General features: G+C 41.3%; 1 protein-coding gene across 1 annotated transcript; it reads right to left on the reverse strand.

The window, feature by feature from the left end:
* Positions 1–4,763: 4,763 nt before the first annotated feature.
* Positions 4,764–20,984, reverse strand: LOC136421430 (uncharacterized). The gene is made up of 27 exons (XM_066408728.1): positions 20,853–20,984; positions 20,409–20,552; positions 19,761–19,912; positions 19,225–19,356; positions 18,360–18,656; positions 18,091–18,236; positions 17,206–17,297; positions 16,147–16,290; positions 15,350–15,516; positions 14,738–14,836; positions 14,409–14,571; positions 13,697–13,863; positions 13,108–13,245; positions 12,260–12,424; positions 11,716–11,868; positions 11,348–11,426; positions 10,625–10,825; positions 10,281–10,428; positions 9,485–9,765; positions 9,017–9,180; positions 8,587–8,728; positions 7,801–8,064; positions 7,315–7,675; positions 6,851–7,020; positions 6,498–6,675; positions 6,047–6,197; positions 4,764–5,502 (listed from the first exon to the last, which is right to left on the reverse strand). The coding sequence occupies exons 1-27, from the start codon at positions 20,971–20,973 to the stop codon at positions 5,335–5,337; spliced, it is 4,587 nt and encodes a 1,528-aa protein (XP_066264825.1). The 5' UTR covers positions 20,974–20,984; the 3' UTR covers positions 4,764–5,334.
* Positions 20,985–22,913: the final 1,929 nt, after the last annotated feature.

The following is a 22,913-nucleotide window of genomic DNA, read 5'->3' on the forward strand; positions in this document are numbered from 1 at the left end:
ATGAGCTGAATTTATGTGCACGTGTTTATAGAACGTAAAAGACTTAAGAATTTTTGGCAGAAGATTGAGAATATGTCATTTCAGAAAGGGAGTAGAATAGATATTGGCAAATTTACGGTTTTTCTAGGTTACCCATTTTGTAAAGTAAGTGGTGACCATAGCAAAATTTGTAATTTTTAGATCATGGGTAAGATATAAAGATAGTGAGTTGGAATTAATGAGAGATGACATTTTTAATACTTTCCTTTTCCGACTCCTTTCTTAAAAAGATCCAAGTACTGCTCTATTTTGTGAATGAGACATGCCTTCCTTCTCCATTGATGCTTTACTTAGGGGCGTTTTTATTTATGATATTCCAAAAGGTTATGCATAAAACTTAGCAGACAGTTTATCAGTTACTAATATAAAATTTGATCGACCTCCTTGAAACAATGTTTGTTACTTTCCATGTTCATGTGTTATCTCTTTATAAAGAGTGTTTCAACTAGATGAGGAATTCTGTTTTGATGCTTTAGAAATTACAGATGTCATTTTCTCATTAATATTCCAGTCCTGTCTTCACTCGGTCACGCTAGTTTGCGCACCTTGGTCAAAACTACAGCTTACGGTGTCTACCAACAGCGTACGGTGAAGTCAACTGTTATCTAATGTCTAAGACCTGCCCCCGTCGTCATTTATCTTGATTAAATGCCTGGCTGCTGTACAGACAACCATTGTCATATCTGTAGCCAATTTCATGGTGACCTTTGGTTCCTGTGGTGATGACCTTTAGTCCATAGTCTTCATTTTTACTCGAAATGTTATGAAAAATATGCTGGACTTTCATATATTTTACTTAAAGATGTTGACATATATTCTTGGCCCTCAAAGTGTTTCTTTGTCCATGAAACAGAACACCAGAACGATTGTTACCTTTGGCAAGGTATGCGGACTACGTCAAAGCATCGAATAATGCCTCCAGCAATTATAAACGTCATGCTGCCCCTATGGCTGCTAAAGAGCTACGGCACTGGTCACGTAAGGTGAATGTGAATTAATTTCAGCGAGTGCTTTTCTAAAAAATCTATCCATCTATTCATTTATGTATTCAACCTTAGGAAAGCTGGAGCCCCCCCCCCCCTGCTGTTTCGGCAAGTGAGTGTAGGTGACAGGTATAAATAAGAAATATGTGTCCCAAGCCTTGTCTCCAAAAACACCGATGAACTGTTTGCGTATCCCAGTGATGTGTATATAGAAACAGACGACTGCTATGACACGAGGTATGTTCTACAGAGTTGCAACAAGCCCTCGGTATGTCGGTTTCGGTGAGCATTATTAGAAAATGTGACGTGCACCACTATTTATCTTGTGTATAAAATTAATCATAATTTGAATTGAAACAACGAAATATTATCAAAGTGATTCATGAAGGGATTTTTTGTGAATATGGCCAAGGGGTTTATACTCGTCCTGCCGCTGATTACAACGCGTCCTAACAGTAATAATAATTATTACTTTCCTTTGAGATATGACGTACAAGGGCCCCATATACCCAGTGATGTATGACCTAACAAAGCAAAGGAGCCTCCTTGCGAAAAAAAGTGGCACTGTAAGAGAAGATAACTCAAAGATCATAACAAAGTTAACAAATAGAGGTAAGATTTAACTGGAATGATAATGAAGGAAGGTTACATGTAAGATAATAAAGACAAGAAGACTTCCTACCATGGTTAAACATTTCTTTTACATTTCTTGTTTTAATATAATGCGAGTTTTTTTTCTTCAGCATTAGTCCTCATTAATTATGCAAATGACACCCTCTGTGACCTGAGACCAAACTACCTCAGTTTCCTGGACAATATTTCCTAACATATGTAAATATTGAGCTGCACGGACAGATAGGCACACCAAAAACAAAAGAGAAACTAATAAACTTGCATTTTGCGGCAGGTAAACGGTTTTCGTATAAATGTTTTCCTTTGGGGGACGCCGGTGCACCGTTGTATTACATTTTATTTGAGGTTCTTGACTCTTTAAATTTGATTGTAGGTTTACCCTCAATGATCATGACATACAACCCAAAAACGTTAGATTTAAGAAACGTCAATGCCATACCTTCTTCTGAAGCACTGTGATAGTCCGTTCCATCTGCACTTTAATCCAGTGTTCCAAAATAGTATGTCTGTCATAAAACCCATTCTCGGCAATCCATGTCCGTTTGTCTGGTGATCTTTATTGCCTAGCGACAATCTCTACTCGTTTTCTCAAAGACCACATCGGTGCACACTGCAAGTAGCCTCCGCCAGGCCCTCCTCCGGGCGTATGAATCGTAGCTGAATTCGGTAGAAAAAGGAATAATTAGCCAGTAGAGTCAGTCCACAGTGAAGATCACATTTCGCCCGTTTAGGAGCCTGCAAGTGAAACTCTGGCGTAGTTAGTCTGGTAGAGACTACACTTCAAGTCTGGTAGACTATCCCCGACTTGTGGGAGGGAGTGTAGATAACCCCTACTACCTTTCGTGTTGTGGCCCCGCTGGGTTCACTTTACACGCTGTGGTCGGTTTTGTTCGCGTGCATCCCCACAATGCAAACCAACCGCCATGTAAACCACAAAACAGGTAGTTCAGGTCAAAAGGTCCAAACCGTCGCCAACAGAATTATTTAATCACACCTATTTTTCAAGGTCTACTTCGTAACTTACTCACTACTTAAGTGTCACGTGTGGCAACCAAGAAGATAAGTGTATCTGTATACGTGCCTCATTTAAAAACCTTTGTCTTTATAGGCTTATTTTGCTGTTGTTGGCTAGTTTTTATAACTAACGTGGTGGATATTATAGTGTACACATGGGCTACAACATGCTCTATTTACAGACAAACGCACACTCGCCACATAAAAAATTACTGGTTTCTAAACATTCATTCGAGTGCAAAATTCCGCACACGTAGCATAATTTCATATGATTCCAATAAAAAAAGGATAAAGAAGGAGAGAAAAGAAGTTACATGTAAGTTAATACGTGTCAAAACATGGTGAACGAAGTTGGTCATACTTGTGTGAAGGAGCAGTGTAGCCACGACCCCTGGCGGAACAGGTAAAGGCCACAGAATTTTCAAGTACATGGACACGCTCCAGGGGCTCTGGATCACCAGAACAGACTGGAGGGTCGATGCCAAGAGCAGACCAGCCTGGCGAGCCCTATGCATGTCTGCAGCCGCCATGCATCAGACACTGATGCCTGCGAACGATTGATTGATTGGACTTTCACCACACCATGGTGTAACGTTACTGTCAATAAACACAATACTATAATAAAAGCTCATCTGTGTTGGTAGTAATAATAATACAATGCTAAACTTTCTTCCAACACTAACTGAAGGTATTCACGCATCGAATTTCGCGAGTTTACGTTCGGCAGTGATGGGTCATTATTGATCCTGAAGAAGGCGACAGTGGCCGTCGAAGATTCGATCCGTGAATACTGTTGGAAGAAAGTTTAGCATTGTATTATAAACACGATACTTTTGTTATCATACGTTCATGCCTGGATGACAATTGTCAGTGAGCGAGTACGTGTACGTGTACGTGTACGTGTACGTGTACGTGTACGTGTACGTGTACGTGTACGTGTACGTGTACGTGTACGTGTACGTGTACGTGTACGTGTACGCGTACGTGTACGTGTACGTGTACGTGTAGAAATTCCTTAATCAGTAGTATGCCTATAGTCAATTCCAGAGTCAAGGAACAGGTTTGAAAGAACAAAAATGAAGTATCTATATTTCCGTATGCTACACTCTATGGCTGTGTGTTTAGTTTTGGCACCATTCCTAGTTCCTGAACACGTACATTTCATATTCAAGGCAACCTTTTTTCAGCCAAACTTTTTATGCGCATGCTCGCATCAGTTTTGGGGTGCCCAGAGGATGTCATCCATATAATCAAATTTACATGCCCTTACTCATTAGTGGCACGCAAGAACTACATATATGTGTTACAAGCACAGGCAGACTTTTGCTCTGGTGTACTAGACACTACCAAATGCTGCAAAACTCCAACCAAGAAAGCCAGTGGCTAACATGCATGTATGCTTGATTGCATACAAATGCAATGGATTAGCTTGGAACTGGCTAATGATGCGTAATGATTAAAGTACCGAAAGATTTACAGTGTTTTGTTGTGTTTTATTTATCATCTTCGCCGAGAAGATTTTGTTTTCGGTTACGCCAGCTGTAGGGTGGGTCTGTATGTATGTCAAGAACATAATTCAAGAAACCTTTGATGAATCTTCATGATTTTTGGTAGGTGTGTAGCGGTTGTGCAAAGGAAGGTCAACGGAAAAAAAATCCAAGCTTTGCAAGAATTCACCGTATAGGTATTTTGTGTATCTATATATGATTCTAATTTCAAGCAAAAATATTTTACACTTTGAGACTTATAGCTCCAGACGTTAGTTAAAAATATGAGCCAAATCTATTTTTACCCTGAGCACTAGTACTTGTCCTTTTGAACAGTAATAAGAAATGCAGGGCAAGGCTTCCAAGAATCTTTGTTTTACTTGTTATTACCGAAAGCCTATTTTAAGTGGCCTACCAAGTTCTAACTTTCGTCAACGCGTGATCATGAAGTATAAATGTATATTGCAGCACCATAAGGTGGATTTAATCAATACCTTCAGTCTACCTAGGCTATGGCTCTGTTATCCACTAGTGCGAGATTAAATGTAGGTTACTCTGATTTAAATCTATAGCTGTCATTGACATAATAAAATAAATGCCACACAGATTTTTTTTCCATTCACCATTTTATTGATCCCAAAGCAAAGGTAACAAGATATTCTAACGGAGTTAACCTGTTAATGTAATAAAACGAACGTAGTCTTCAAGCTGGCAACAACAGTTAGGCATCGACTTTTATCAAACACCCTCTGCCGCCTGCTCAGCTGCCGATAACCGACACCAATCGTGTTTATCCCTTTCAATCTTGTCATCACTACTCTTAACCAAACAGACTACAATCCCAAAATACTTGTGGCATCACAAAACCGTCCATTTTGATTGATCAACGTTGAATATGATCATCTACATCTCTTGTATCTTGTGTACGTATTGATTTCTCCTAATATATCATAATGATTAATAATAAAATCATAAAAGCTTCCCATCACAAACTCTGTGGTCTTCTACCTTTATAATTGAAACACCAATTTTCTACTGACGTTAAGCAAAAACTTATATTTCAGATAAGTATCTCACGTTATAAAGGCATCGTTTGGTTAGGCGCTGTACCACACTGCTACCATTGACAACATCTCGTAGCTTGCTGTACGAAATGGTAATCAGCTGGCTGGAGCGCTTTAGATGTCGATGCTCATGGCGACGTTCTCGGGGTCCAGGTAGGTGTAAGCGACCTTCCCCTCCCCCTTCAGACCCTCGTTACGAGCCTTGATCTCCTTGGAGAGGTCCAGGAGCTGTGTGTTGAACCTCTCATGGACATCAGGATACACGTCCTTCATGGCCTCCACCTATACGTGACACAAAATAAGGTGTTTATTTTCAATAGTTTAGTTAGCGCAAGTGAAGCGCAAAAAACACACAGCGAAGAAGAGAAGTAAGGCTACATTAGTAGTATATCTAAGTTACAGAAAGGACAACAACAAGCAACACCAAGGCAAATAAAAGATCAAAGTAAAATAATATATGTTTGAAAACTAAACGATGATCACGCCAAAAATAATTACTAAAGCAACTGGATAAAATTTTGAAAATTTTGAAAATTTTATCCAGTTGCTTGAGTAATTATTTTTGGCGTATCTTACTTCCTCGATGTCTAACTTTCATCAACGTAAACGATGATCATTTATTTGATTATTGGTACCATAATGCAATATGACGTACAATAACTTATCTATTGAAGTGCAAAAACAAATTCTTTCACCCATTGCAATTTTATTCGGACATTGAAAATTCCGAAATGTTATAGTTATAAAGAAAATGCTGTATTGATATTTTGTTACATATTGTATATGCAATAAATATCGTAACTAAATGTTTGAACTACAATCTTACCCCGGTGATAGCAGTCTGAGACGGCATGGACAGCATGTACGACAGGAGGACCTGAAGAGACGTGAACTGTGGGGGAGGCAGGGCCTCAAGTACAGCGGACTGCAACATGTCGTTTGGTCCGTCAGGCATTGGAGACGACAGTTGGGCTGGCCTGGGAAAATAGTTAGAAACATTGACTGACAGCCCACTATAGCAATCTCTCTGTTATTCAGCGTTAAAATACATGATGTAAACGAATTTTACAAAGAATGTTTGTGGCCAACAAATGTTTATTATTTTGCTTTGGGAGTCTAACAACGCATACAAAAAGCGGAACTTTTAGAGTTTATTACCTCGATTGCGCAATGAAGGACCGAAAGACCTGGGCTGCAAGCTCGACTCGTGACTGGAAGGTCTCGACATAAGCAAGCAATTGCGCAATGGCATGAAAGTACTTAGACATCCTTCTTACCTGTTAGGGATGAAGGAGTAGTAGTCGTACTGCGGGAAGTTGATAGCGGAGTGCTGCGCGCTCACGTTGAAGATGACGTTGGTCAGGCAGTCGATGAGAAGCTTCTTGGTTGGAATCTCGCGTGGAAACCCGTTAAGCTGTCCAGGACCTTCGGTCATCTTACAGAATTCCTGAAGGGCTACAAACAGTGGCTGATTGAACACTTGACGCAAATACTGGGTATCTAGAATGTTACACGATGGCTCTTATTTTTAGATAGATTTTCTCTATTAGTTAGAATGATGTACTGCAAAAGAAAGAAAATCATCTCATTCATTTAATCAGAATGCATGCTGAAATTTTGGCTAGCGAACCTTTGTCAGCTTGCACAGCTCGGTCATCGGCGTAAGCATGGTTGACCATCCCAGTCACGTACGTCTTGTAGACGTTCCACAGTTTGAAGCCGTCATCGCGGTAGAAGTAGCCTTCCAGGCCATCACTCCTGGCCTCATCAAAACCGCGGCGTTTCAGCTCTTCAGGGAAACTTGAAACAAAATTGATAAGATAAATCTTACTTAAAAAGCTTATCGTTTGGAAACAAAAGCAAATATACTATGCCAACATTATTCACCAATTTAGATGTATAGATGTCAAAATAGATGTATAATAATATTCATCAATGCTTGTTACAGGCTGGTACCCATTCTAGCTTCAGTTTGCCTCTCCGATCGCGCTTCCTTGCCGAATTTTCTGCGGAGAAGCTATCAGAGGAGCGAATAGAAGCTAGATCAGAATACATACCAGGCTACGAAACTCAGTAGCTAATATCAAAACTTACGCCATGTCCATGAAGTTGTACTTGCGCCACTCATTGAGGAACATGACGAGCCCTCCCACGGTGGAAGTAGCGAACATCGGGTCGGTGATTGGGAAGATCCTGGAGACGAGGGAGTGGCGGGCCAGGTAGTTGATGCCGATGGTGTCCCTGAAGTGCGGCAGCAGCAGGCGGTGGATGGGGTGGTCTGGCGGCAAGTGGGTGTGCATGGCGACCACTAACGGCTCCATGCCGAGATGAGTGTAGCCAAGATGGTACAGGAACTGGTGCACATTGTTGTCAGCTGACACCACATGCATTTTGGCAAACATGTACTTGTTGGGTTGAGTCTTTGCACTTTCAGGGGAGTACACTTCGTTCTTACCTATAACAAAAGTGAACGATTAGCTTTTGATACAATCCTTACATTACAACAATCTATGAAAAGGATGAAAATGGTAGACGTACTCATAAAATACAAAGTAAGCGATTTCTCTTCTTATGCCTTACCCTTGTCCCTGGTCAACTGGATGCCGAGCATGTTCAGACGAGACTTCCCGCCTGCCAACTCTTCCTTGTACATCAGCACTATCGGCGCGTAGAAGAATTTACCCGGAGTAGCGGGAACGCCGAGCATGGGAGCGTAGTCCACGATGAAGAGCCTGTTCTCTTCCATGAGCTGCAGTGTGGTCTTGCCTTGTCCTTTCAGGCCGAGCATTTCTGCTGGAACCCGGCTCTGGTCCTTACACAGAGTCACCAGCATGGGGTTGATGCCTGAGGTTAAAGCAAAAGATAATTATGGTTTGCCAAAAATAGTTATTCTAGCAACTGGATAAAATTTGAAACAGTCAGACGTTTCAGACAGCATCCGCTGTCTTTCGTCAGTGACTGGATGCTGTCTGAAACGTCTGACTGTTTCAAAATTTTATCTAGTTGCTCGAGTAACTATTTTTGGCGTATCTTACTACCTGGATGTCTAACCTTCATCAACATAGTTATGGTTTCTCTTTGGAAAATTTGTATATGAAAGAAACACTACCTTCTTTCCAAAATGTGTGAAATCTTTCTGAAATGTACGAACACCACCATTGCCTTGCGATTGACATTGAAGAGGATTCCAAGTCTGCCTGCAAACTCTAGGTTATCTAAGTATTCCTAGCATTCTGCGAAAAAAAATTAAATTAAATGCTTTTCCCCGAGCAATACCATCTTCTTTGGTTAACCGCGAAAACAGAAATAATTCCTTCTATTGCAATTCCTCGTTGTTCTAGTGGCAAGGAAATGTTGCAAACAAACCCTGGAGATACTGGCGGCAGAACTCCTCGTCTTTCTGCCATTCTTCAATCAGTCTCTCGTTAGCAGGAAGGTAGCCGCTGAAGTTGGCCTTCCACGGATCCCAGATTCCCTTGACTTGGGCCAGGCGAACCATGATCTGAGCCTGTGTTAAAAGGGAAACAGAAAGTGATTATAGTATACCAAAACAAAAAATGTACATTACAGTAGTGCTATTTTTCTTAGACGTTTGTTACTAGCGGCCGGCCGAGAGGTTGTGTAAACACAGGCTAGTTTGTTACCAAATGTAACAAATGTCATGTGACTTGATTATCACATTAAAGACAATTTCCAACACCTCATCGAAGCTTTCACACACACTGAACACAAAGAGAGAGCTCAAAAACACAAAAGCTTCTTTTTTTCTTGTCCATGTCAAAGGAACAAGACAGACCTGTGATCCGATGAACTCCATGAGGCGCTGCATGAGCCGACCGGCCTTGTGGGGAGTGAACATCTCTTGTGTTGGCATGGGAACACAGGCGGCAGGATACTCCTCCAAAGGAACATCGGGGTGGGTCCTCAGACGTTGCATGTAAACGTATTCATACTTTTGGCCTATGGAACAGACAACCACAATCAGTCATCTGATATAACGTAGGAACTTACTGCTTTTTGTATCACCGATGGTCGCTTGCAGTAATACATATTTTGAAAACACCTTTTTAGAAAGATTAACATTTCAGAGACCTTTTATCATTCTGTTTATATTTAGCAAACATGAGTCTTGAATTTCATAGTTGTTGTATAATCATGTCAATAAGTGCTTAATAGTAGTACTATCTAAGTAGAAGCAGTGTGAAACGTTCTTCTGAACCCATCTGATATGTATTTTTTATCTATTAAAACTTCTGAACTATACCTGGCCCAAGGAACGACGTGATGAGATTGGTGAACTCGTTCCTGATGGCGTCCAGTTCGCTCTGAGCGACGGGTGCAAGGAACGGGATGGCGAGGGACGTGACGAGCTTCTCTCCTTCCGGCTCCTTGGGTTTATCGTGCATCTTCAGGTACAGCCGGACGTTCAGCGTCCCTCCTCCCTGCACGTCCAGAGCCATCTTCTTCTCCTTCCCAGACGTCAGCTCGTCCAGGTTGACGTTAGCCGTGCCCATGATGTCGTCCTGTCCAACCGTGTCCCGGTCCCTGTAAACAAAGATAATATGAATACACATGTTTGTTTTTGTTGCCCTGTGGATTGCGTTGAATTTTACACTACAGGTGAGAAAAGAAGTTCCTGTTCTAGACACATCAGTTGGTTGGAACATGATCCCAACGTAAATAAATGTTATAAACATATCATTTAGTCTTGTAGTATGGGTATCTGCACAATGGAATGAAAACCATTCAGACAAAAAGAATTGGATTATGAAATTATGTCCCATAATTCTGGTATTCATAGTAGACGTCAAGAAGGTCAAGTGGCCACATAGCTGTTCATTTCCCAGAACTTGAAAAAAACTTATTGATAAATGGTAACAAAAAGAACTTAATTGTGTGACAAAGGTCAAATGTATGGCAACTTGTGCAGTGTTACCCGCGTGACCCGTAGGTATTTTGACAAAAGTTTTTTTCTACTTTTTCTATTCAAGGATTCAAATCAAATTGTCGCTCAGTCAGGCAATTTTTCATTTAGCAAACATGCAAGAAGGTGGACTTACAGGACAGTGAAGATGACGTTTCTGGTCCGTGACGTCACAGGCAGCTGGAACCGCTCGTCCCAGATTGGTTTCTGGGTAGCACTGCAAACTTTGGTGGTCACAGGCTTTCCATCATTCACAGCGACCACAACGTACGGGTCAGCATCAACTGAATAAGGTAGGAAATCGATAATTGATGTTACTCAATGACAGAAACTATAACTTACAATCATTTCATCAACAGCTATGCAATTATCACGTATGGTGAACAGTTTTATTACGTACACAACACAATCTGGAAACTTCATCTTAGACTATGTCACTGCCAACTTTCAAAATTCCTTGACATAACGTTGATTACTTACACCAGCCGTCAGTCCGTGCCAGATCAGCGGCACTCCCAACAACGACCTCTAGCGACCCGACCTCGGAGTGGAAGAGCTGCTGGAGTCCGTTGATGCACGCCATGTAGGCTCCCTTCTGGTTGTCTTGGATACGGGACACGGCAAACGACACGCTGACGTCAAAGGTGCACTCGAACTTCACTTCTGTCTCCTTCTCACCAACTGCAAAAGGCGTTTATATTTGTTATATTTTTAAGGAATCATGCTGTTGCACAAAACATCATGAATTATGTTATCAAATGACATAAGTAGAATATTGCATATTTCTGATTAATGCAGCGGGAAATATTTGTGAAAACAAACAGAATAACAAAATATCAAACATTACGACAGACGATGAAGTGCAACATGTGATCGTAAACATGAGTTGGAAAATGATTCGGCGAAGTGTATCTGTTGCCATAGTAACTGTGATCTATCTGATGTCCATGGTATCTGTTAATCTCCAAGCAGATCTACACGGGGCGCGAAAATCGTATATGCTAGCCAGAGACGGTCCAGTCAGCCAGATACGCTAGCATATGCGATTTTCGCGCCCCGTGTAGATCTGCTTGGAGATTAGGTATCTGTAACGGGGCTTCTGCCTGGTGACAGTTCACGATGTGTTTGCTGTCATTGTAATTATAACGCGTCTTCTGCAATGGTAACAGTGAAGTTTCTGTTGTCATGGTAACGGTGACGTACCTTCCGTCATGGTGATGGTGGTGTAGACGTTAGACATGGTAACCGGTGGGGGAGGAGTCATGGACAGCATACTGTAGATCTGGAGTCATATATCACAGTTTATTAATGTAAAATAGCCTAGGATTATTTAATGATAGGCAGCGATCGTAATGGTGTTATTGCCATCAATCCCGAAATAGACGCTACCCTGACCATTCTTGGTTTCCCGCCATTCATATACAGCTTATCGAAAACTATCATTTAAAAAAATTATCTCTGGAGTTTGTTGTGCCTGAGATATCATTGTGCCCAACTATATCATTGAAATGAAATTATCTCTACAGTTTGTTTTGCTTGCTATGTATTCTATCTATAGAAGCAAGTCCTACCTCCACGTGGTTGATGTCGTCTCTCCACTCAAGGCGCTCCTTGATGTGAGATCCAGTCTTCGATGTCACGAAACTCCTCACACACCCTACAACGTCCTTTCCAGGGGGTTCAATCCTCATGCTTTCGTAGATCTTCCAATACTCCAGACAGTCCTTATCACAGAAACAGTTGGAGTGAAAAGAAACCGTGGAATTTAATTAGTTGAAAAAGAAGAGGCAGGAGTAGTGTGTTTGAAGCCTCCTGAGCTTTATTGTTAAGACTTTATTGTTCAGTTTGATCGTCAATTTTTCATCAATGAACACTGGGGCATGTATCAATTACTACACAATTCTTTTCTATAGTTATAGTTTTCATGCCAATCAAAACAGTCGCAAGGGGCATGATTCAACTTGTAGTTTGCGTATCAGAAACCTACCCATCCACCTACCAAAGTCATTCATAACTTTTGAAGTTATACTGCCAATTTGTTTTACAAATACACAGTTTAGTGGGACTGTAAACATATTCCTTTTTGATCCACGAAAACGACTAAAAGGTATCTACCTTTCCAAACGGCCTGAAGACCTTCCACACCTCCTTGACTGGTGCGTTGACCCTGCCCCGGGCTAGGGTTGAGTACGCACCCTTGGGGAACACCGGTGGCCCCGATGGTGGTCCACTCGGGCTCACGTCATGATCCCCGTCGTCAAATTCGTCCTCGAACATTCTCTGTGCGGAATCAGTGCATGATACTTTGTATGAATAGTTTATTATTATTGCACGACATTTACAGACAACAAACAACAGCATCGCAGGTTTCCGTAAATATCTGAATTGCGCTGGTGTTACAGTAATTAAAATCGCAATTATAGTCAACAAATTGAGGTCATTCCCTTTAAAATACATTTACGTATAAAGCACGATCGCAATAAAATTGATGCACAAGTACAGTCAAGAATCTACCATAGATGCTTGTTACATAACATTATACACAAAACGTCCGTGGGCATTGCACTATCACAAGGAACTGGCAGAGTCAACATTGTTCAGAAGGATGGCCATGTAGGGCATCGGGCTTTTCTTAAAGCGCTCTGTTCCTGTCCTGAAGGAGTCAAGCTGGTTGCTAGACCGTGTTTTTCGCCCGCTAATGTCACCCCTGCGTTTGATAATCATGCGGAACATCTACATTTACAGTCACGGTGACGCATACTTTTTGGCCAACTTTCATGTGAGAAATAATGTAGTTAATATTTCAAGCACATATTCCCAGCTTCTAAGAAATGTAGAAGAGGCAGACAGTGATGAGCTACAGCAGCGTTCAACCACCACAAGTATGCTTGTTTGGTACTTCATGTTAGCAAAAGCGGGTAGGAAAAGTCACAAACGTTTGCAGGATTGGAAATATTCCCTACCTTGAGGTACGCCACTCGATTAGTGATGGTAGGAATGAACCACTTGTCAAATGTCTCCCCCGTTTCATCTTTGTCCGGTAAGGCGGTGTATTCGTAAGTCACCCTGGTCTTGTTCGGGCCGGTGGAGAACAGTTGTATCTGAAACAGGATTTCAAGTGTTAATCTCTATAAAGTCACTATTGTTCATTATTACCTTATAGTATTTAGAGCGATGTCATCTACTATTTTACGACAAAAGGATTAAAAAACCGGTTGTAAACGTTCTCAAAACCCGAGGACAATAATCTACCAATATTTCTGCCTTCATCAAAGAAGCAAATGAAAAGACTAACTTGTCGCCACTTGGTGGCGTTGTGGCAACAAAAAATGCGATCCTAAACACTACTACGCCCTCCTCCCATATTTTAGTGTAACATCATCATCATCGTCATCTGACATATTCTTTAAAGACTTTAAAAACATATGCAAATGGGCCTGTATGACAACTTGTAATACACTTTTCATACATTTTGTTATTCTAGTATATTTTGTATCTTTTCGTGTCATTCATCGCTCGTGGATTGCTTAAGTGCTTGTAAAGAGGTTTTACCTTCTCCCGGTAGAACTTTGTTGGCATCCCACCGGTGTACTCCAACACCATGAGCCAATCACTGGAGTCGTACCAAACCAGGCGGGCATCGACATTGCCGTGTCCGCCAAAATAATTGGGATCGTTGGAAAAAGTGATGTTCTTGCTGTCGCCACTAACCTCCGCGACTGTAATGGACACGAAACATGTTAATTTAGTCTTTCCACTCGCATCTATTTTGGTGTGAGGATTGGGCAAAAGGTTACTAAGGAATCGCCTGCCACAATGATACATGTACCATAATATAATAAACAGCATAAATCATATTATGATATATTGATAACAGAAAGTAACAAATTGCTCCGGAGTCAAAGTTTAACATTAGAAACATGTTGAACGTGAAACAGAAGCAGCATACGAAACAACGGTGACGGTAGGCCGGGAATATCCCGGGCCGTACCGCTTGTCTGGTGATAATAAGCAAGGTGTGCTCGAAGCCAGGATAGACCGTGTATGGTCGAGATTAAAACATAAAAAGACATATTTCATTTCCAGAAAAAAAAGTCAAAATAGAACATGACAAAACAACTCAAAACATAAGCTGCAATATCAAACAACATTTAGAAATGATAACAGAGTGAGTAAATCCTAAATGGGCTTTGGAGACTCATCTTGATGGTTGTATCTTATTTGTGAAAACATCTAGTCTTGAATAAATGTTCTGGTGACTCACAGCTTGCGTTGGGAATCCAGGTGACGTCATTGAAGTTACCCATAATGCCCCACAGCTTGTCTCGGGAAATGTCCACTTCCTCGTCGATCCGATGCTTCCGGCCAATTTTCTCCGCGACCACGAAGTTTAGGACGTCTCGAACAGTGGCCCCAAGAAGGTGAACCTAGACAAACATGCCAGGAACACCATGTTATCATGACAAAAGATTCTTTGTTATAAAGCTTTGCTTTCGAGTACATTGTTCACGTAATGGCTCAGCTCACCAAAATGGCGGACTTCTAGTATATTGTGTCACAGTCACGTGATTATGAACACCATACAATACAAACCTTGTGGTATGCGATGTCGTCACGGCGGTCCTCGGCGTTCTTGATGGCCGAGACGAAGCGAGCAGATATGGTCACGCGTGTTGTGGTAGTTCCCGAAACCTGTAGGAGAATCAAGTTAAGGTTAAGCAAACTACGTACATTACAGCAAGGAGTTATCTGAGCACAATTCAAGATAAATTTGGTACATCCAAGACTGTAGATCAACCCAGGCACAGTTCAATGTACATGTGTTGAATATCCAAGACTGTGGATTTTCCCGGGCACAGTTCTGTACACAAGGCTGCTTTAACCAGAACCGTGCTCAGGCACAGTCCTGAATAGTCCTCGCGTATCCAAGAACGTGATTTTACCCTAGGCATGGTCTGGATAAAGCACGGTTCTGGACGCAACATATCAAGATTAAGTCTTTCACATGAGACAAGGCTGCGACATGCTGTTTCGGTGTTAAAATATGTTTTTATGACATAATTCGGGAAGGGCAAATATGATGAACTATCCAAATATTATATACATCTGTGTCATTATCAAAACAGATTCTATCATATAAATGATCCAATCCATAACTATCATACTCGTTTTCAGCGAAACTTCCAAACTAAGACAGAATCGTACCTTGATGGTCATTTCGTAGCTCTTATACAGTTCATTCGGCGCCGCCTCCTGGACCCTCCATGTACGAGTGGAATCGTCCTTCTCCACCAGCTTCATTTCCCGCTGCCCCTCCGCCAGGTCCGTCGGGTCGTAGTAGAAGGACACCACCGTGCCCACCTCCCCATAACCTGCGGTATAGAGATGTACCCTTCACTCAACAAGTCGTATTAACGATTGCAAGATATGAGATATATATCATTTTTGGTAAAATCTTGGTATTCAAACGATGCATCTCAGAAAATACGCAGGGAGGTTTTTGACACTCGTTTTGAGACCCGTTTTCAAAAGCCTTAAAATACAAAATTTAGAAGTTAAGTATGAAATGACAAGTGGAGGCCAGACTCACTTTACTTGCACTGGTCTGAATGTTCAGAAGTGTTTTGATAAGAATTAATGGCACTTCGATTATGGCCCAACAACCTTCCTGATTTCATTTACAATCATCTAGGGTTGCGAAAGCGCCGTGGTTTAGATAATGCGTGACAACATGATGAATTTGTGATTACGTCACGGGTCAGCACCATCATGGATGACAAGCAAAACATAACAGTTAAAATGACATCAAATTTCCTTCGGCCAGTGCTAGTTTTTTAGAGTCACTACTACTTCTAAAATGACCGGGTTCCGCTGTTGCTAAATAGCCGCTGTGTGGGGATCCAAATGCCATTGATCAAGGTCATCCAAGATGGCCGACTTTCCATTGCTTAATCACAACTGTGACCTCACGCGCAAACGAAGAATATAAGTAGATAACTTGCCTTTCAGCACCTTTACCCCCTCATGCCCCTCCAGGTAGAGCTGCAGCTGCACGAAGTCCTGGAACCCGGACCAGTAGTCTTCGGCAGACACCGGCACAATCTCCGTGTGTTCCAGGAACACTTCGGCCCCTTCCGCCAGGAATCCTGAAGAATACAAATAATCAAATCACCAAAACATCTCCAAGTATACCGTATACAATGGATTGGATATGGATGTGTCACTGGCGAAAGATAGCGGGTGCTGTCTGAAACGTCTGTTTAAAAATCTTATCCAGTTGCTTGAGTAACTATTTTTGGCAGTGAATGGGATAGTAATGCAGAGGAACTCAAAATGTTTTCCTTTAGCCATGTCCTTTCCTGTCTTTGAAGTTCCTAAGCCTGTTGGAGGTTCCAACTGAGCAGCGAGATTCATTGTTTGTACTACTTGTATTTGTACAAAAATACTTTGCACTTCCAGAGCAAGTGGACGCTATATAGGGCCTCCAAACATACACCACTTCTTCCTTATACATCAAATGCATATGCTGTCTGCCAGAAAAAAAGGCCAAGATACAAAAAAAAGGAAGTTCTGCTGCAGTAGCAAGGTCACGCACCTGGGGTCCCAAAATTGACATTGACCTTCGTTTTTCAAACACCCACCAGCATACCAAATATCATAACAATCTATTCAGGTTTTGAAGTTGATCACAAATGATAGTATCCGAAAACACATACATTTACTCTCTCACACACACACACACACACATACGCACACACACACACACACACACACACACATACACACACACACACACTACAATACCTCAATTTTGCATGAGGATATTAAGCCTCCATCTTTTTATCTGATTTGGTAAATGTACCTTACTAGATTTTTGTATCAAGTGCAAACTTTGTTTGTGCCAAATTTCGCCCTAGATTATATATTATATATTTGATTAATCACTGTGTTTGATCTAGCTTAATCTATAGGGGAGGGCGTAGCTATATATTACGTTTGTTAGTACACTATTTTAATGATGATGTTGACGATGACTACAACAACACCAACCAAACACACACCTTTAGATAAGATACAGTCATCTATCAGCTTGGTCACAATAGCGCTTGTTTTCACAGACTTCTTCTGAGCATGCCCAGGGAGCGATTTCGGCCTTGAAAAAAAGAATGAACAAACATATAGTGAAATTATAGACAATATCAATCTTAATCACTGTATGAATGATCCCTTTGTATTTTCCGTATTTTTACTGCAATGATATAGAGTCTGGTACCAGCCCTGGCATTATTTTGATTTTTTCAAGATGTTATAATAACAGATACCAGGACTTCCCTTCCTCTCACACACACACACCGATTTAAGATTGGTTTGGTTTGGTTTTTTTGCACATATTAAAATCAATTTTACATAATAGAACAAACAAAAAACATGTGCTAGGGGAAGAAAAAAAGCCATAGTGGCTTATACAAGGTCTTCCCCCATCTAAATTAACAAAAATAACATAAATCTAACAATTCATAATATAATCACAGTAGTAAATAATAACAATAACATATCAGACAATAATGATACTAACAAAATACTAACAGAATAGTAATTGGTTGTATATAACAAAATTATATGTCAAATCATAGCATAATTCGATAACGAAATGATAGAGATTACAGATCACACACACACACTTGCACAGGGCATACGATATCTCAAAATGGGTGAACTTTCATTCCTAGAAGATTCCATCAAAATATCTTATACAACTGTTATCTATGCATTACTAAGGAACAATCAGCAAAGCTACTACTACAACTTTGTCAACAGCTAATACAAGAATGGGCACGGATCATTGCGGCTGGCTGTCATGACGCCCCTACGACCACTGAGGTCATGGGTCATGAGTGAGTGAGTGAGTGAGTGAATACAAGAAAACTAAAGAAGAAAGCACATACTTCTCGGCAAACGTTGCCTGGATCCACTTGAAGCGTGGTTCCATCAGTGCCTTGATGGTAGTTTTGGGGTCTGCTCCTGGTTGAGGTGTAATGTAGGTGGTGTACTTGACATTGGTCTTCCTCTCATTTATCTTGACCAACTCCAGCTATGATCGTAAAAATGAATTTTATCACCGGCTTGGAAAATGGATAGATATTCTTTCCAACACACATGCTTCAAAAATAGTTTGTTCGGAATTTACGTCTTCAATTGTGTTTTCTGTGCCTACCTTGCCACGATAATGCAGAACGCCCATGGTGTCATTCCTGCCAAACTCGTACGTCAGACTGGCTGGCTTGTCGATCGCCTGCACAAGGCGCTGATCAGTAAAATGCGGCCCGAAGAAGATCTTTCTGCGTAGATCGTTGGCTTGGTAGTCAGGTACAACCTCCACGCCTGTTGAGTTCATCACCCAGGAAATGTTCTCCCAGTCACTCACCGTCTCCCATAGCTTTTTGAAGGAGCAGTCGACATCGAAGTCGAAGTGCAGCACGTCACTCTTCGCATCAGCAATAACGGCCATAATCTGCAATGGGGAACATTTAACAGAAATTGTAGATGCAGATCATTGTTAGAATCTCTTTTGTAGAAGGACTGTGTGTAAATATGCAGTATTTCGGACAAAATATGCGCATACAAGTCACAGCTCTATGAATGTCTTTAAAATGTTAAACCGTTTTCAAACCCAAGGATTGAACTCAACGAATCTTCGATTAATCTTCTGGTGTTCTTCGGTATATATATATATATATATATATATATATATATATAGAGAGAGAGAGAGAGAGAGAGAGAGAGAGAGAGAGAGAGAGAGAGAGAGAGAGAGAGAGAGAGAGAGAGAGGGGGGGGGGAGAGAGAGAGAGAGAGAGAGAGAGAGAGAGAGAGAGAGAGAGAGAGAGAGAGAGAGAGAGAGAGATAATTGGGAACCTAATTGCTCAGTACATGTCACTTCCCAGACGTGTCAGCTGAGCAAGAGATCAGGGGTGGGTGGTAGTTGGGAGCAGCCCCCGTCCCGGTTCAATGAAGGTTGATTTTAGCGATCTTTCATGTGCACTAATTTGGACGATCCCCTGAGGATAATGTGTGTTCCGTACCTCATTGATGCGGTTGCGCAGCATGTACCTGGTGAAGGCAATTTGGCCCCTCCTCATGTTGTAGTCCTTGAGGGCGAATACTCCCTTGATGCTCATTGTGACTTTTGCAGTCTCACTTGTATCCTCGTCCACCTTCAATGTCATAGATAATATTAAAAATTTCATAGATACATACATCGTATAGTAATGATACAAATTTCCTGGAAGTTGATACATTTTTTTTTACTTAAGAATCATATCGTCTTAGCATGGTTAAGTATTTCATTTTTATATTACACGTATCATAAAAAAACAACTTCAAATTGTTTTTCTTTTTTCTTTTAAATGGGTTTGACACCATGACCTACTGAATGCAACTTGAACGCTCTGGCTACTAGCCTACTCGATGATATTCTTCATGTTGTTGTTGTTGTTGTTGTTGTTCACCTTTTAGTGCCTAGTGGCACACAGGTCATAAAGCTTCCTTACTGTTTCTATGGCAGGGTATATTTTAACAGTGAGTAGTGCTAGGCCTTGGATATGATTATTTATTTCACCTTGACGGTAGCTAGATAAGAGGTGAAGATAGGATTGCTGCCCAGCATGGCGATGGCCCAAATCTTAGCGGCGTCATCTTTCTGAACAAGCTCCTCCTGGGTCCTTCCCCCTAAGAAGTCAAACTCTATCACAGTACCGACCCCTCCGTCGCCTGTAATCCATAAACAATACAAAGGTTGGATATGGGAGATTCTTTATACATAACCAGGTATTGATCTCACCTGCTAACGTTTCGATGTCTATCAGACACCTTCTTCAGAGCTTCTGACCGGAGTACTGCTTCTCACCGCTATAAGTAGCCGATGTAGGTGGCGCTTTTGCGGTAAGAACACTGTCCCAAATGTGGCTAAGTTTGTATCCCCCCCTCGTCTCGGTTCATCACCGGCTACTTATAGCGGTGAGAAACAGCACTCCAGTCAGAAGCTCTGAAGAAGGTGTCTGATAGACATCGAAGCGTTAGCAGGTGAGAACAATACCTGGCCGTGTACAAAGAACCACCTATATCCAATATAAAGGTTGATTTTGAATACATGTTTATTTTCAAGCTTGTGTCGTGAAGTAAGAACAACAGATAGATGCATGGATAACAACAAAGAAACCAGCTCATGTTTTAGATGTAGGTGAGGGTTATGCGCATGCGCCCTTACCTTTGATCGTCGTCATGTTCTCATGCATGCCCACAAAGTGCTGCAGATGGAAGTAGTCATCGAAGCCGGACCAGTAGACTTCCGCTGACACCGGAACTACTTCTGTGTGGGTCAAGGTGATCTCCTTCCCAAACTCCAGGTACTCTGGGAAAGCCAATATTACATCTACGTGAATATCAATTGTAGATGTTGATTTTAATGAATTAACATAGATCACATGCACTTTTTTGCCATCAACCAGTTAATAACAGAAAAGGAATATAGAGCCTTTACCAGTAGCAAAATATGTCTTTACTCACGTTCTGTCAAAATTGCAAAATGATTTGAGGGTGTATTTTGAGCAAAATACTTTTGAAAATTGCATTATAGATTTCACCGCTCTTAACAAAATACCGTAATGGCTGATTATTCAATATGTATACGAATATAGAAAAGTTATTTTACCATCTGGAACCTTGACACGGGCTAGGAACTGTTGAAGAGACATGGTTGTTGATGTGTTTGGTAGTCTTGCGATTCTCTCGGACAAAACCCTGCTGTATAAACATAACACACAATATATCATTAGTCAGCTCTCACGCTGAGTTTCACATTTTTGTTCACTACTTTTTGTGTTGTAAGGTGGAAAACTTGAGGAAAAATTGACCATGTGAAACCTCAGCAGGGGAATATCCCCGATGGACGTATGTAACTAGCCCACAAGTGGTTCCTTTGTAAACTAGAGTTCCACGACCACATATCTCCATGAACAATTCTATTCATGCAAATGACTTACACATTTGCATAATATATGCTTGGTCATAAACAACTTTATCTAACTTACACATGTTGCAATATTGACAGCCCTATAATTTTCTAATTAGATTAATTAAGGTGTTTTTGCATTTATTATGCAAATTAGGAATTTATTTGCATGATCGGTATCTGTTGATGCTCCACTTAACATAAAGGTTCCGGGTCGGAGTTCAATTGTGACCGGGGGCTGGGTCATGACCCGGTAATCTGCCGGAAGTGCGTGGTCGTCACCCTGATTTCTGCCCGAGATTGCTTGGTGATGGTTTTAGCTGTTCATAAATATTTTGAATCTTCTGAAAAGCCCGTGAGTTGTAGTATTTTTGGGCGCGGTGCAGTTGGTTCGCTATCGAAGCCTTTTTTGTATTAGTCCGCGTCAACGGTGATGCGGTTTTGTCGCCTGATGACCCAGATAGCATCGTTTTTAATGCATTTTCACCGAATTTGCGTCATCGGAGATTGCGAAAAAGTTATCACATGACTTATTTATTTTTTCCGTTTTTCAGAGACACCATTTACTAAGCTTTCTCAGCCTCTATGCCGTGACCCCAGGAAAACTCGTTTTTTCCGAGCAGGCTCGATCAAAAAAGTGTAAAAAAATGATAATTTTCGGGTGCCAAATTTACATTTTATTATGGTTTCTACCCAAAATAAAGGGACAACGGACAATACCGATAAATACATCGGAAAACAGCAGAAAACCGCTTTTCGACCATGTGATTACATTTTCCGTCCTACTTTTCTCGGCGGAATTGTCGCCCGTCGACCCGAGGGTGTCGGCCTGCATACGATATCACAAATAAACTCCGGTCCGAGACCCAAACTACGTTACATGTATTTGAGTCTGATAATGGAAAACACTGCAAATGTAGATTTTCCTCATTACCTATGCAAATTGAGCGACAATTAGCCTAATTTGCACTTCATTATGTATACCTCTGTCTAAGCTACCTGCATACTAAGTATCATCTCTCAAATTCCCCTTGAATTTCAAAAATGGACATAATAATGGGGGAGCGTGGTCATGTTTTGTTGTGCTGGCAGACTTTTTCATGCCGTACGTGTCTACAGTGTTCTTCGATTCCAGTGACTTCTGAACTCGTAGGACACAAAAATTCACCGGGCTTATTCAACGGCTGCGTTCAACTGCAGTAAGGTTTGAACGAGTGCTGTCTTTCTCGCTTAGGTCAGATCCTCGAACGTAAAAAAAGAGGGCGGGGAGCGTGGTTTTCTTTGGGCGAAGTTTCGATGGTCCATGTATTAGTGAGTAAAGCTATTTCCGCGGCGGTGTTATCACGGTAAAAAAAAAATACGTGCAACGTTTTTCAATGAAAATTGCACTCAAAATGCATAAAATAAATGGAGCCGGCTGCACAGCACTCAAAACATCGTCTAATTTGGCTGAAGATATACGAATATAATTAGAGCGCTGTGACAAAGAATATAGCAAGTCAATCTTCACTGTCCCTTAAACCTTGATAGACCACTTGTCCGCATTGTCTGGAATCTGTTTGTTCCTGGATAAAACTGTACTGTACATTGTGTGGCTCGTTTTGACTGAGTTGAAAATTTGATACATCGGGCCAAGTCATGGCCCTACAACAGGGCTTGATTAATGGGACCTCTTGCCCGCGCGGCGCTTGACAGTTTGTAGTTTCGCGGGACCGCAAATTCCTACTGCGGCCGTGGACAGTTGATGCCGCGCCGCTGTGC

Source organism: Branchiostoma lanceolatum, chromosome 16 (assembly GCF_035083965.1).
Source record: "Branchiostoma lanceolatum isolate klBraLanc5 chromosome 16, klBraLanc5.hap2, whole genome shotgun sequence".
Taxonomy (NCBI): Eukaryota; Metazoa; Chordata; class Leptocardii; order Amphioxiformes; family Branchiostomatidae; genus Branchiostoma; species Branchiostoma lanceolatum.

Bases quoted from the DNA above. Each gene is read 5' to 3' on its own strand.
- LOC136421430 (XM_066408728.1), bottom strand. From the start codon at position 20,973: ATGATATATTGTGTGTTATGTTTATACAGCAGGGTTTTGTCCGAGAGA. The intron at 20,553-20,852 runs GTAAAATAACTT...TGGCTTTCCCAG, and splicing joins CCGTGTCAAGGTTCCAGATG to AGTACCTGGAGTTTGGGAAG. The intron at 7,676-7,800 runs GTAAGGCATAAG...CTTTTGTTATAG, and splicing joins CCAGTTGACCAGGGACAAGG to GTAAGAACGAAGTGTACTCC.